This window comes from Phyllobates terribilis, unplaced genomic scaffold, assembly GCF_046119375.1.
Source record: "Phyllobates terribilis strain yellow unplaced genomic scaffold, ASM4611937v1 Scaffold_7__3_contigs__length_470593459, whole genome shotgun sequence".
In the NCBI taxonomy this organism is placed as follows: Eukaryota; Metazoa; Chordata; class Amphibia; order Anura; family Dendrobatidae; genus Phyllobates; species Phyllobates terribilis.
Window position 1 is genome coordinate 316,618,983 of NW_027362767.1, and position 16,011 is coordinate 316,634,993.

General features: G+C 41.4%; 1 protein-coding gene across 3 annotated transcripts in view; it reads right to left on the minus strand.

Moving 5' to 3' along the window:
• Positions 1 to 560: 560 nt before the first annotated feature.
• The window catches only part of SMARCA1 (SNF2 related chromatin remodeling ATPase 1), a 95,563-nt gene continuing 80,112 nt past the window's right edge, over positions 561 to 16,011 (minus strand). For all 3 annotated transcript variants that reach the window (XM_073641094.1, XM_073641095.1, XM_073641096.1), the window contains exons 20-24: positions 14,970 to 15,102; positions 14,644 to 14,762; positions 12,712 to 12,924; positions 2,646 to 2,753; positions 561 to 969 (exon numbers count right to left, since the gene is read on the minus strand). In XM_073641094.1, coding sequence (XP_073497195.1) covers positions 907 to 969; positions 2,646 to 2,753; positions 12,712 to 12,924; positions 14,644 to 14,762; positions 14,970 to 15,102 — 636 coding nt within the window. In that variant the 3' untranslated portion in view covers positions 561 to 906. The remainder of the gene's footprint in view (positions 970 to 2,645; positions 2,754 to 12,711; positions 12,925 to 14,643; positions 14,763 to 14,969; positions 15,103 to 16,011) is intronic.

Sequence of the window (16,011 nt, forward strand, 5' to 3'; positions counted from 1 at the left end):
TTTGAAAAAATTTTGTCCATTTTTCCATTATTTACACATCACTAACATATTTATCCATTCTGTGATTCCAATGATTGCACAAGTTTTCCTTCTTGGTGTTGCCATGAAGTGTAAAAAGTGATTCTCCAGCTTCCAGCAGCTCTTTCTGACTGTTATATGCAAAAATTGAAAAAAATTCTAAGCACATAAAAGAAAATGCAGCAGACTCGTAGTGGTAACTTTGCTCTATGTAACTTGAGATAGTGCTGTACTACTATGGTGGCAGCATCTGCATCAAATCTATTAGTAATGACTTTAACCCAAAACTACCAAACATGTATATGATATATATGCATTGCTACCTTGTCAATATACTAAAGCTAACTTGTCCTGTAGTATATGTGCAGAAAAGCTTAGAAAAAAATATTTGTATTAGAAATGACTTTTGGATGTTTTTCTTCATGCAGAATAAACTTTAATTTTAATTTTATTGTCACTGAGTTTAGCAATGGTCTGAACTGTACAATATAACTAATGGTCTTCAGATCCAACAATATAGTAAAAAAAGTAAAGTCTGAAGCTATTTTAATTTAGATTTTATTTAAAAGCCACTGCATACAGTATAAAACATAGAAAAGCTAAAACCCTCTTCACTTGCTTATAACAAGAACCGCTAAAATATGAAATATATGATTTTCACAAACTACGGAAGATGTCTACATCATGGGAAGCATAAAATATAACGATACGTCTTTTATCAGGGAGACATTGAAAAATATACACATTCTTACACATGTAACTGTAATTAGGAACTTATGGAAAACCACAATCATTGAACGTTAACTTCACAGGAGGCATTGTTATACCAGAGGAATATAGAAATGGCAGTCTTCCATCTGTGACCTACACACAACGCTCCAGGAAACTTTAGGACCTGACTTTCTTTGTATCCTTCTTTACAGAGTCTGTATCAGCCTTTCTTTTACCCGACTGAAAGAAAAGAGAAACATAACCAATATGACTCCGGCAGGGATTTACAGAAGTGTCTCTTAACGTGTAAATGGTGGCTGCACTTACACTTTGATCTCATTACATAGAAAATGTGATGAATAGACAATTTTCTGATCATTTAATTTAAAAACTCTGTTGTATTACCCCTGAAAAATCACATCACTTCAAACTTCTGGATACTAGGTATCTCCCTCTCTGTCTAACCTGCCTGTTGTCAAGTGCAATCTGTCTCTAGCTGATGAGACACAGAGGTGGATTACATGGTGCAGCGACAGACCTTTGTCTGTCTCCTCTTGCTCTCCTGTCTGTCAGACTGCACACAGCCAGATCAGAGGTGGACTTTCATGTGAGCACCAGCCACTACTTGCTTTCCATGTGTCTTGCTTTTGATTTTTACAAGTGCAGTTTTTTCAGCCAATGCTTAGAAGAGATCGATGCAAATAACATGCATGTTTCTCCATTGTATGAAAGGGAACCTGTCACCACGTAAACTGCTATTTACCTGCAAATATAGGGTTAACTTGGAGATTAATAGCATTACAATGCTACTTGGCCACCTTAGTGAATGTGCCGCTGCTGGGAGAAAATGAACTTTATTCTTCCTGGGAACCACCGGCTTTCAGTCATGGAGGAGTGTACAAAGCGGATGCAGTCATCAGTCACTATACTGTTAGCGTCTGTAAGCACGCCACCACCTCTGCGGAGAATGAGCTGTCAATCAAAGTGCCATGGTGTGTTTACATCCGACGCTCACAGTATAGTGAGCGGTGCCGTGAGCAGCGATGACTGTAACTGCTCCATGACTGAAAGCCGGTGGCTCCAGAGACGAAACAAGTTCATTTCCTCCCAGTAGCCACACTTTCAGTAAGGCGATCTTGCAGCATTGTAACACTATACATCTGCAGGCTAATAGTGTTGTCAGATGTGACAGGTTCCCTTTAACTTCTGTTTGGCTAAAACAAAGCAAGTTTGAATCCAGCCCAAAGACTCAATCACGCACACGCAAGTGTTTCAGGCAGTTTAATGGCAGTTTTTTTTAAGCATTTTTGGTAGTATTTTTTTTATTCAGTGACATTTCGTACATGCCTTTTTTAAGTATGCAGAACAGATAAAAAATGCCATGTCAAGGGCATGCTGCCTTTTTACTTAAAACTTTATTGACCGGCCAAATGCTAAAAAAAAAAAAAAACTAAAGCAATTTGTAGCTAGATTTTTCATCATTTAACTAAAAAATTGAAAGTAGAGTTTGATCATTGCATTCCTGGAGAAAAATGTAAAAAATAAGACCAGGGAAAAAAAACACAGAAACCCAACAGAAATAATCTGTGTTTGAAATCAGCCTTGGGATGGATTTATGCATATAGTTTCCAATGCTTTATTTTTTTGCTTTTTTTCTAAAGCTTAAGCCAGTATTGGATAATGAAGAAAGAAAATGTTGGAAATGTATAAAGGTCAATTGTATATGTTGCCTCTACTTTGCATCCACTCCTGGCTGCGGGTTAAGAAATAAATAGAAAACTGTGACACTACTGAATGTCACTCCTTTCTATAAAAAACCTAATAAGCACGTTTTCTTTCTAAATCATCATCATTTAATGACAATTTTCATTTAGGCGATTAGCTCTCAGGTAGACAATATTTTTCTTTATACTTACCGATTGCTTGGGTGTCTTTTTCTTTTTCTCTGCTCTTTCTTTTTCTTCAATTTCCAGGTTTTCCTTTTCGATCAGTGATATAAGGGTATTGCACCGTCTTTGCAGCTCCTAACAAATGTAATAAAGGAATCAGAAATAGCAGAGATTAATAAAGGATATCGGCAATCTACAGAGAATAAGTGACCTAATGTGGAAATCCATGCTTTACTCTAGGCGCTATTAACTAAAGAGCATTATCTGAGATCTGGGGTTTGCAGCTTTACATCGTCTTGTTAGGAGGACAGTGTGGCACTTTTTTAAATGCCAACACGTGGAGATTAGGCCATAGATAGAAGTAAAAAAAGAAAATATCACCATACACTCAAAGATCACTGACTAGTTTTCCACAACTAAGATAGGCAAATGTTCTTAGTAATTTTCTCCTAGTGCCCAATGTTTAAAGAAGAATTACCATCATGGGGAAAAATGATCAATTGTAAGTACACAGCGCCATATAATATGATGACTGCAATATATTAAGAGGATAAACACTCTGATGGGAGGAGGAGGAGGAGGAGTGCTTCTTTAAGCTGGTGTTTCGATAGCTTGCGGCACAATTACAGGAATTCCAACCGTCTCATGGAGAAAAGCACTACGGTAAAGGTCTTTTTAGGGGCTGATAACCGGGTGAATAAGCGCCTGTTCATCTGCTATTCAATGGCTTAAGTGAACCAAAAATAAATCATGTGTTGGCAGCACATCTCCCCATGTAAATGGGATATGCTTTGAGAATATGCAAACTGTAGGGGTCAGAACAATCGTATTAACAATCGTTTAATCCCCCTACAATTCACACCGACCTTTGTAAAGAAGAGCCTTAACCCCTTCACCCCTGGGCAATTTTCTAATTTTTTTTCGTTCCCCTTCTTCCAAGAGCCCCATTCTTTTTATTTTTTCCATCGATATAGCAATATGAGGGCTTGATTTTTGCAGGACTTATTGTACTTTTTGAGTGACCTCATTTATTTTATCATATCATGTACTGGTATGTGGAATAAAATTCCAACTTTGCTTTTGTCGCCATTTTTGCTTTTCCGAGACAGGTAATGTTTTCATTTTTCGGGATCTGGTGCTGTGTGAGGGCTTATTTTTTGCACCCTAAGCAGACGCTTTTCCTGATACCCTTTTGGGGTAGATATGATGTTTTGATTGCCCTTTATTGCATTTTATTTCAATTTTGCAGCGGCAAAAAAAAATAAATTCTGGCATATTGATTTTTTTCTCGTTTAACGCTGTTTAACGATCAGATTAATTTACTTCATATTTTGATGGATCAAACTTTTACAAAGGCAGCGATACCAAATATAAGTATTCTTTTAATTGTTTTATTTTCAATGGGGCAAAAGGGGGGCGATTTGAGGTTTTGGGGGTTTTTTTTTCATATTTTTAAAAAACTTTTTTGCCACTTTTCATTGTACTTATTAGTCCCCTTAGGGAACTTAAAGCTGTGATCATCCAATTGTTTGTGCTATACATAATAATGCACCAGCACTGCTACTGTATGTATAGTTAAAATCCCGGTCTCCTATGAACGCCTTTCACAGGTGGATCATAATGACAGGCACGGGGGTCATCAGCAGACCCCAGCTGTCATGACAACCCATCGGTATTAAACCCATTGGGATTAAATCAGCCATCATGTGCGGGGAAAGATGCGGGCACAAAGTCAGGGACACGACTTTTGAGGTACAGTACATGTCAGTCAAAAGTCGTGAAGGGGTTAAAGTGTGTGTAGAGACTGTATTACATGAGGTCACTTTCTCAATGTAAGGGCTCATTTAGATGTCCGTTTTTCATAAACGGTCAGTGGTTTTGTTCAGAGTGTAATCAGATTTTCATCAGAGTGTCCTCCAAGTCTCACCCTAGTTTGATCAGTTTTATCAGTTTGTCTCGGATGAGAAACAAAAAAAATTTCTTTACTATCAACTAGCTAGAAATCTGTGAAAAACAGACGCCATCATTTGTGTGACCTTGTCATCCCGGTCCAGCAGAGGACGGTGAATAACTGAGGACTTAGAGGAGATGAAACCTTTCTTCCAGGGCACTGGTATCATTGAGCACCTTATCATTATTATTTATGTACATATTTTGTATGCCTATATGGTGTATGTCTTGAGCTCAGTTTCTTCTTAACCATTGCTAGTGATATTTTAACAATATCTATTAAAAGTGATATTCTCTTGATAATTAAGAGAGATCCTTCTGCTGTATATTTGTATCTGAAAGCTGACGGCACGCTTTCACCGTATATTGCAATAGCTATGTTACTGGGGAAAAATGTCTAAAATCAATACCTCTGTATGAGTTCATATTCTGGTACATTTTGTGAGCGGCTGCCGTCTAATGAAGATAGGCCTTTCATATAAATATGCATGTACGGGTGGTCGCAGAGGGACATAAACCTTTCCTGGTTCTCGTGCCGTGTGGCTGAGCAAGGACAGCGCTGCCCTGCAGGGCTCGGGGAACGCCGATTTTAACTTCTAAAATATGAGTAGGAATGTAACAGACTACACACTAAGGATTCGGAGACTGAGGTGAGCTATGTCCCCGTATTCTGGAAAGGGCACGAGACTAATCAAGATTTAGGATACACTCAGAAATAGGGCAAAGCCCAGCGAGCATTTCTTGCAGGTCTTCTGGATGTGTAGTACACAGATTCTCACCTTGTCGGATGCCATTTCATGCTTGTCAGGTCCCTCAGATCAGTACAACGCCAGACATGGACGGTTACTCCAGAACGGATGGATCAGTTACCTGGTTACCAATTAACCTACTAATCAGCACAGAACAATAGCCTATTGATCCAAGTGCTAATTCTGTAGCTAGAAGTGGAGCCAGTGTGCTACTAAAGCTGAACCATACACTATGTGAGAAAAGATTAATGATTTCTGCCAGGAAATGTTATAAACGTGTCCTCCAGAGATCTCAGCTACTGAATACAGATGATTAATAATGAGTATGCCAAAGCACCGCTGAATCAGATCATGACCCCCTACCCTTGGCACGGCAGAACATGGAAACACACCAAGAGCACGCGTCTATTCCTGAGCCACACTGATATATGTACAAATTGTGAAATAATATGGGACGTGGTGCTTATAATCCAAATATTCGTTACATTAGGTATCAGAAGAAGCAGAGCTGAGTTTGTTATTTAGCACAACTTCCATGTGTATTATCTCCACGTGTAACCAGCGCTCTTACTATAAACCTATTGTACTGTCTTACCCCAGTGCAGTAATGAAGCAGACATTAGCCAGCTAAACAGCAGTTGCACCACTGGGCTTAAAAGCTATAGACACCTTTGACATGGGAAAAAAATATTTTGCATATTTTAGTGGTTACCTGTAGGTAATAAAATTGCACTTAATTTCATATTTTCAAATTTAGGATCATCTCCCAGTAATATAGGCTGGATGTGAGCTCTGTGTGTATCCAGGATGCGACTATCTATTCTTGCTCCCTATTTTCTTTTCATGCTCTTTCCTCCTGCTTTTTGTGCTTTCTGAGATACTCTCTCCCCTGTACAACGCAGATCTGTGTACAATTCTCTCCTCGTTGATGTTCTCTCTAACAATGACAGAGTAGTTGGGAACTACTATGATGGATTTTTAAAGATTATTTAGAAAACTGCTTAAAGAGGACCTGTAACTTGCACCAAAAAAAATGAGTTAAACACCTTGTAAATATCCTTGAGCTCCCCTGATTCTGCCTCTTCTTTCTGTTTTGTGCTCCATTGCAGAGATAGTCCCATTTATTGTTTTTGGAGCATAGTATGTGAAATCTCTGCTTGTAGACCAACTGGAAGTGTCCTCAGGGTCCTGTCTGGGAGTGTGCGCTTTCACAAATCATTCCCAGAAACTTCCAATCAGAGCTAAGCCATAGCTGTGACTGCTAGATCTTCCGCTTGCTCTGATTGGCGGTGCATGAAAGTGCATGTCCCCAAAGAAGACTCTGAAGACACAGAGTGAAGAAATTTCACATACAGCGCTCCAAAAGCAACAAATGTTAATATCTCTGCAATGGATTGACGCAGCACAAAAAAAAAAAAGCAAAACCAAGGGAGCTCATGGATTTTTGCAAGGTATTTAACTACATTTTTTGAGCAAGTAACATGTCATCTTTAAAGGAAACCTGTCAGAATATCCTATCTATGTAAAGGCGTCGCACTCAGCCTGTGAATGTGTTGAAGGGGATGTTAATCAGCTGAACAATGGACATGATTGCAGAACGGCCATGACAGCTCAGCGTGGTGCTCCACCCTGAGGACTGAAGAGGAGTGACATTCTAATGTTTTCTTCTTTCACTGCTGAGTCTTACGTATGACATGGACATGATCTGAAGGCTAATTATAAGTAAAAGCAAGCCCAACCTGTACCTAGATTAGGAATCTGGAACTGATAGGTTCCCTTAAACTTTAAATTTGGTAGAATAAAAAATTCTCTGCAACGTTATGTATATTCTTGAAACAAGGGAGGAAGATCTAGACAGAAAGGTGTGAGACTGCATTACCTTTTGCATTAAACCTGCACAGAACAATGTCTGATGTTATAAAAGAATGTATATTCTATTCTACAATGTCCCCCCTCGTGTGAATGCAGCCAGTAATGGAGGGCATCACTGTAGCTCCCGCACCTACATCAACGAAGAGTATACACAATAGTCCAAGTTCTCCTTTGTAACATACAGACAAGATAGAATTCTCACCAAACGTATCCATGGCAACCAGTGATACAAGTTACTGGAGAGTGATAGTTAGATTACAAAGTGACCTTTTAAACTTTTTGCACATATATAGGACAAGATCCAGTGTCATTAAAGTGTGTATAAACGTCAGAGAAAAAACAGTGCTGTTCCCTTGGTAACTAGGAAAAGCAGACATTTTCCAAGAGAAGGAAGCTGGGGGGGCCACAAACACTGGGGGTCCCGCAGTTATCGCCCCCAGGTGGACTCATTCTTGCTGACAATCTCTAGGCTCTTTGTATCGTAGCTAAGCTTCTTATGATTTCTTACTAATCCTCATTGACGGACAGTCGGGAAATGTTGTGCTATGCAGGCAAGTCTATATTTCTGGTCTGTGCCAACTGCTCCTTATATACCTGCCGAACCCAAATCCACTTTATAACTAAACATGGCACAACTAAATCTACAATTATAATACAAATAAGATAATATCCTAATAATGTGGAAAATAATCCTTCCTGATAATAGAGGTGTACTGCATACTGAATACAAAGCAAGTATGATATAAAATAGATATGTACAAAATATATATCTGGATTTTCTCTATAAAAACATATATTTAGTTATACATATCCACAACTTTTTCTTTGATTCCCTACCCTGGAAAGAAACTGATTTTACTGAGTCTATTCACAGACTGTAGACAAAGACAAAGCCCTGGGTTTTTTACAAGCTGTGTCATGATTTAGTATACAGCGCCCTCTAGTGGCCACCCGGATACATAACGAGAGCAGCAGAATAAAATTGTTCTCATTTACATTATAAAGCCTAGGCTGGAATATTTATTAACACCCTGTATATATTAAGATATGCAGAGGAACTAATCATAATTCTGGCGCATATACAAAGGGACACCTACAGGATGGGAGCCGAAAACCCAAAAGGCGGAAGTAGGAGTAGCCTCCATAATGTCTTCCTCCAGCCAATCTGGGTTTACTATGTCTATAGTAAAGGAATAATGCAGCTAAAAGCAAGAACAAGGAAAGCTCCACGAGCATCACAAAATACATAAAAAAGAGGGAAGAAAGGTTTCTGGATATTCCCAAAACAGAAGACCTTTCACCGGCTAAAGACAAGTAGCTGCTTCTCACTGGCGTATTCCTAAGCTACCGTCCAAGGATGCCCCAGGGCTCAAATACATGGAGGTAGAATGGGTATAAGATGAATAATGCAAGGCCCACATATATCTGCTATATCAGGTGCAGTTTTTTGAGCCAGATCTCGAATGTTGGCAAAAATGCCTCAGCTGTCGTGGTCTGAGGCCGGACCCCAATGTTACATGAAACGTTATCATCAGGCCACCACATCAGCACCTGCAACTATCCAGCACAACAACTGATGCCACAGACATTGATAACAATTGGATGAGTTTCTCCATCAGTTTCTGCCTTGATGAAAATGGAAACACGGTGGCTCAGTGGTTAGCATTGTTGCTTTACAGCCCTGGGGGCCTGGGTTCAAAACCCACTAAGTTCTCCCTGTGTTTTTGTGGGTTTCCTCTGGTTTCCTCCCACACTCCATAGACATACTGATAGGGGATTTAGACTGTGAGCCCCAATGGGGACAGTGATGATAATGTATGTAAAGCGCTGTGGAATATGATGGCGCTATGTAAACAAAACAACATAATAAATAAATAAAGATATTTGTTGACTCAGCTTTATTAAACTAGGTTCTATGTGCCTACCCCCTTATCATAAGGAGAGGCTTCTCATAAGAGCACTGCATGTAAAAAGATCTTTGTGACACACAATGTGAACAGGCAGTGAACGAAAAGAATAAATCAAATGCTGCACTAAACTGATCGACATTACAAAGAGTTTAGCCTAGAACCCCGGCTAACACAGAGACGCGTGTGCTAGAATAACAGTGCATTCTGCCCTTCCGTGATCTCCAATTCTTTATGCCATAAATGTATATCATGGATGTAAAATCCCTCGTATTTTCCGTTATTTTCTGGTGCTTTGTGTTGCGCAGGACAAGTCCGTGCGATCAGCACTGCACAACATCTGGCTCTGTGCTGTCACCTCAACCCTCATTCTCCATGCCTACAGTGCATTGTGACACGTTCTCTTCCAGATTTCGGTGCCAGAAGCAGATGTGCTCTCAGACTGAGGGGCGGACAGGATACGCATGTAATACTATTAGCATACACCAGCCATTCGGATAACTGATGCATTTGCCATTTTCAGCTCTCTAAAGAACAGGGAAATGCAGCCGCGATATCAGACGGGCATTTTCATCCAGTAATTTCATTGTTCCTATTTGATTTTTAGGTAGAAAACACTCAGCCTCTCAGTAATGCATTAGTCTAAAACATAGAAAATTAAATTTTTCTGGATTTCTAAAACCTAATTCATACAATACGGCCCCAATTACATCAGCTAAATGCAGACCACTATCCATTATCTATCCTAGGCGCAAAGGCGCCGTTCTCTTAGATATAATTGTATTCTCTGCTCATCTTGGCCAATTTTTTTTTCTTTTAAGTTTTACTGCATTTACATAAGAAATAGGGTTATTCAAAATGTCTGTGGCCCCAAATAAGAAAGAAACTTCATATCAATTGGTTACTTTTAGACAAGATTTCTCAGCGCACATCTTATTATGGAAATTGAGAAAAACGTATGTAAAATTGTAAGAAATGGTTGGATGCAATTACCTCCACTGAATGTGGTGCAACCAGTTATTAAAAGGGGCATGTTGAAGAAGCACTCCTCCTCCTCCTCCTCCTCCCATCAAAGTTTTTATCCTCTTAATATATTACAATCATCATATTATATAGCGCTGTGTACTTACAATTGCTCATTTTGCCTTTCTACCCCGCTAATTCTTCTCTTTTCCATTAGGTCTATGACATCACGGTGACATATCACACGTTTTGATTGTGTAATTTTTTGTTCAAATTTTTATATGCACTTCTCAAAGTATGTTTTCTTTGACTCGCCACAATGTTTCAGAGTAAAAGAGACACTGCTGCAATATCGTAGGGCTCAGTGTAAAAGCTTTAAAGGCAACCTCTCGTGTGCGACAAACCTATTAACCTGTAGATATAGGGTTAATCTGTAGGCTAACAGCATTTAAAAGGTGCTTGGCCGTCCAACTGAAAGTGCGCATCCGGAACATAATGAACTTTATGCATCTCGGGAGCTGCCGGTTTTCAGTCATGCAGGTGTGTACGGAGCGGCTACAGTCACCACACAATATACTGAGCAGGGGCTGTATGCACGCCCTGGCACTCTGACAGCTTGCTCAGCAATGCATCAGTGTGGAGTTGGCTGTCAGTCAGTACTGGGGTGTGCTGGTGACAGTAGCGGCTCCCTGCATGACTGAAAGCCAGCGGTTCCCGGAAGGGATAAAATAAATTTTCTTCCGAGTGGTGCACTTTCAGTACAGCGGCTGGGCTCCTTTAATATGTTATTAACTTGCAAATTAACCCTATATCAGCAGGTTAATAGCATTATCAGACCGGACTGGTTCCCCTTAATCAGATCATTACTTCATAGACTAGAATTATATACTATATGAATCGAAGCATTCCTTGGTGTACTTACATGTAGTTTGACTATACAGATCTATATAAGTTAAGCCCCCTTCACACGTCCTGGTGATTCCTGTACAGGGAAAACCAGTACTGGTGAGATCCATGGTCCATGTCCGTGCGCCATCCGTATGTACGTATGTGACATCCGTGTATCAGTGTGTCCATGTGACACATCCGTGTGGCGTCTGAGTCACACATACCGGTGCCTGGGAAAAGCAGTATAGTTTGCGCTGATCCCAAGCTCCGGCTGCTGGAGGCAGCTCTCATCATTGCCGCTTGGTCTCCCTGAGATCAGCATTCTCAGATCAGATTGTCATGGTGCTAGCGGTGATCTCACTGAGGTGACCGCAGTTCATGGGCTGCTCGCAGCAGCTCATTCTCCCCTGGTTTCCAACATGAACAGTCGCATCATGCCACCGTTTATTTTGAAAACCACATGTCGCACAGATGGATTACAGCATGGGACAGTATGGTGTATCTTCACGTCGGACAAGTGACAGATATGGTTGTTTAATTTTTTTGTTTTTTACAGGGGACATTGGTTTCAGTGGATTAGGTGTAAAGGTGAGTATAATTGTGTTTTTTATTTTTTAATAAATGTGTAAAACAGGGTGTTGACTTTTCTTTCAAATAAAGGATTTTATTTTTCCTGCGTTTTTATTTAAAAACGTACTATCGGGTTAATAATGGGGGCGTCTTATAAACGGCTCTCCATTACTAATCCCTGGGCTTGATGTTAGCTGGCAATACAAAGTTGACATCAACCCCCACCCCATTATCCCACTTGCCACCGCATCAGGGCAAGTGGGAAGAGTGAGGCCAAGTACCAAAATTTGTGCATTTTATTGATGCGCCATTTCTGGCGCCACTGAAGGCTAATCATATTAGCCTCAGAAGGGGACCAATATCCATGGCTCCTTCCCTGGCTATTAATATCAGCCCACAACTGTCAGTTTAGCCTTAGCTGGTTAGAATTTTTAGGGGGACCCTATGTCAATTTTTTTCTGGGGTCCCCCTGTAAACTATCCAGTAAACGCTAATCAAACAGCTGTGAGCGCTTATTAATAGCCAGGGAACATTTTTAGCTAATGGCTCCTTTCCCTGGCTAGTAATATGAGCCCCCAGCGGGCGGATTTTCCTCTGCTGGTTATGAATAATCGGCAGAAGCCCACGCCATTTTTTTAATTTAATTATTCATTTTACACATGATGTACACAGCCGGTGCTGAATACAACTCCTATCATTGTCTCCTGGTTGCGCTGATCAGCATGAACTGTACCACTTTTCCCAGGTGCCAGTACGTGTCACGCTGATGACACACGGATATCATCCGTGTGTCATCAGTGTGCACGTGTGTGCCACTCATTTTGTCCGTGCTGCGCAAAAAAAAAAAGACTTGTCTGCAGGTTTTTTACATGGACACACGGTCAGTATGAAAAACCTGACGTGTGAGCACATCCATTGTATTCATGGTCCATAAAAAAAAACGGACCGCATACGGACATAAAAAACAGACGTGTGAAGGTGCCTTAATATGTCTTAATACTTCCCAGACATGGTACTATTGTTCACTAATACATTTTATGGTCCAGTAATTAACTTCTGCACTCCTGTAGCCACAGTACGCAGTAGATGTTATAACATTAGTTGTCCTAAGCATTTAGTGTGTTTCTGATCTTAATCTGTATAAGGCACTTTCTTGCATGCATTAATATTGTAAGGTGATTGCAGTACACATACCATTGCAGTCCTCGACTTGATGAACCAATCGAACCTAAACTGAGGGGCATTTCTGACACACTGGCGCAGCTCTTCATACACATTTTCCTTATCAAAGCCCATTTTATGGAGCATGCATATCAGGAACCGATCTTCTTCCTCTGTGTAGTTTTTGCCTTTATTGGTCCCATATTGTATCCGCAGCTGATGAAATGGAGCTTTGTACCTTGCAATCTGAATAAAGCAGAAACATTAGCTGACCAAGCATTCATTCCTTAGTCCCTTTTACTTATTATTTGCTTTAAAATAATATGATCTAAGTTTAGGATTCTTCCACTTTCCGGATTAAGTTTACACTTGCCCTGTCATCCTTATTTATTATAACACCAGATGGTGGCCCGATTCCAACGCATCGGGTATTCTAGAATATGTGTGCGGCCAACCGGGCACAATCAGCAGAGCGGTGTTTAAATTTGGCGCCAATATCGCTGATTGGTCGCGGCCGGCGGGAGATGACCGGCTGCTCGCAGCAGAAGTATCCCGACCGGCGGCGCCGCTCCCTGGTCCTCCCTTCACACTTGCCGCCAGGAGATCAGCGGCCCCAGCGAACCGTTAGTGAGGACCGGAGAGCGTGTTTAAATTTGGCGCCAAAATCAGCAAAGCGGTGTTTAAATTTGGCCCCAATATCTAGCGCCGGTCATCTCCCGGCTGCATCGCCGCTGACATCTGTGCAGAGCGGTGTTTAAATTTGGCGCCAATATCGCTGATTGGTCACGGCCGGCGGCCACGACCAATCAGCAGAGTGGTGTTTAAATTTGGCGCTAATATCGGCGAACCGTGTTAGTGAGGACCGGAGAGCGACCAATCAGCAGAGCGGTGTTTAAATTTGGAGCCAAGACCAATCAGTGAATCGTATTAGTGAGGACCGCGGAGCGGCGCTGCCTGTGCGGGTACTTCCGCTGCGAGCAGCCAGGAGATGACCGGCTGCTCGCAGCAGAGTATCCCGACCGGCGGCGACGCTCCCCGGTCCTTCCTTCACACTTGCCGTCGGGAGATCAGCGGCCCTAGCCGCTGATCTCCCGACGGTAGCCGCATGGAGGTCAGCGGCGCTGCCAGTCGGGCTAGTTCTGCTGCGAGCAGCCAGGAGATGACCGGCTAGCGCCGGTCATCTTCCGGCTGCATCGCTGCTGACCTAAGTGCGGCAGATGAGCCGCTAACGGACGCCATCTTTTTCTGAAATCCCGCGTCGCTGATTGGCCGCGGCCGGACCAATCAGCGACGCGGGATTTCCTGGACAGGAGGACAGACAGACAGATGGGATAAGGCGATTATATATATTAGATTCTGCACAATTAAAGTGGTTGTCCAAGACTGTGATATTGGAGACCAAATTGGTGGAAGGCAGACCCCCGCACCAGCAACGATCAGCTCCCTTGGCAATTGTATACCCGGGGCTCCATACATTGTGTAGTGGTCAATCTCAGGTACTGCAGCACAGATCCTAGACATAAACAGGAGCCGGTCTGCAGTACCCAGAAACAAACACTACACAGTGTATGGCGCTGTGCTGTCTCTGTACACTGTGTACCAGAAATGGTAACAGATGATCGGTGGGAGCACTGGGTGTTGGACCCCCACCGATCTCATATCCTAAGGCTAGGTCCTGGAAAATCTCACTTACGTGAGATGGTTCTACATTTTTTGTCTGCTTCTTAATATTACATCTTTCCCTTCTACAACTATCCCGAGAAACACTAGTTGTCCCCGTGGAGTTTCAGAAGCTGGACCTCTAGTGGTCGACTTGATTTGAATCCAATTTTTCTTGATAAATCGCAACATTTTAATATATATTCTGTACACAAATCGTGAAATGCCCCATATGTTTCCTGGCAGTACTTGTATATAACATGACTTCCTACTGGCAGTCTACATACATGAAAAACACTTGAATACCTTGACATCCAAGGCTTTCTTGATGCTGATCCTCCTCTGAATGCGCGCTTCACCTCGTTCAATTTGAGCCATGATTTTTTCGATATCTTGTAACTCATTGCAACGTTCCCAGAACACAGCTGAAAGCAGACATGTAACGTGTGACTGTGTGCACTTATACAAGGAAAACACTACAAGCACGGCATGGCGGGAGTTGCACTACTGCTAATGATCAATTGTCCCATCTACCAGACTGCGGGTTGTCACGTCTCAATAACAGATGACATATACGGGACATTAACATTATAAGCCTGGGAGTGACTTATGGGGCTTAGGCACTGACAAACCTGAGTATTCAATGACCTCTTCTGGAGTCTTCCCCTCCACTTCTCGAGCAATATCATCAATATCGTCACGGCCGTATTTCTCATTAGCTTTAATAAACTGGTTGAAGTCCCGTTTATTCCAATTTGTGAAACCCTATTGGTCAATGTAAGACAAAAATTTTAATATTTTATTTAAAAAAATGTTGTAAAATGAAAATACAAATCATTGTACAACAATGTTCTGAATGTGCATATATATATATATATATATATATATATATATATATATATATATATATATATATATATATATATATATTTTTTTTTTTTTTTGCTTTCCCCTGGATTTTGCGTCATGGAGCTCCAGACCCCCTTGCATGTAAATAGATTTAAAAGGATTGTCCAAACCCATTAACATTGACAAAAGCCATGATAGTGACCTTATTATCCCCCTGTGCATACAGAGATAATGGCTGCTGACAGATCCTTGCAGCTTGATTTATAGCCGATGGCTGGACTATTGTACCAGTCAAGCTCTACTATTTGTGCCACCCACCTTTATAGACTGTAAGCTCTGGAGACCAGGCCCTCACTCCTATTGTGTGAACTACTGATTACTTTGCCACTATGTAATATCTGAAAACTATTTTTTTATTACTCTGTAAAACGGAAATGTTTCCTTCCCACTGGTCGACTGACTCTACCTGGCAAAAACAGTGGGTCTTTATTAATTAGTTTATACCAGTGTTTCGACATAAACTGCGCCTTCAAAGGTGTGTAACAGAAAAACAAAAAGGCAATGTTTCCCAACTTTCAATGATTAAAAGGGCTGTCCGGGCAAATAGAAAACGTCTGCAGGGGATTAGATCTGTAAAAAATAGCAAGTTACCGATACTCACCTACCAGTGTTCACCTGGATCCAGCGCAGGCCGCTCCGTGGGTCTATGCTGACAAATTTAGAGGAGACGTCACTGTTCCAACAGCAGCAGGACCACTGCGGTCTGTGTTTGGCTACAGCGATCGGGTACATTTTCTTTTGCCCGGACAACGCCTTTAACAAACT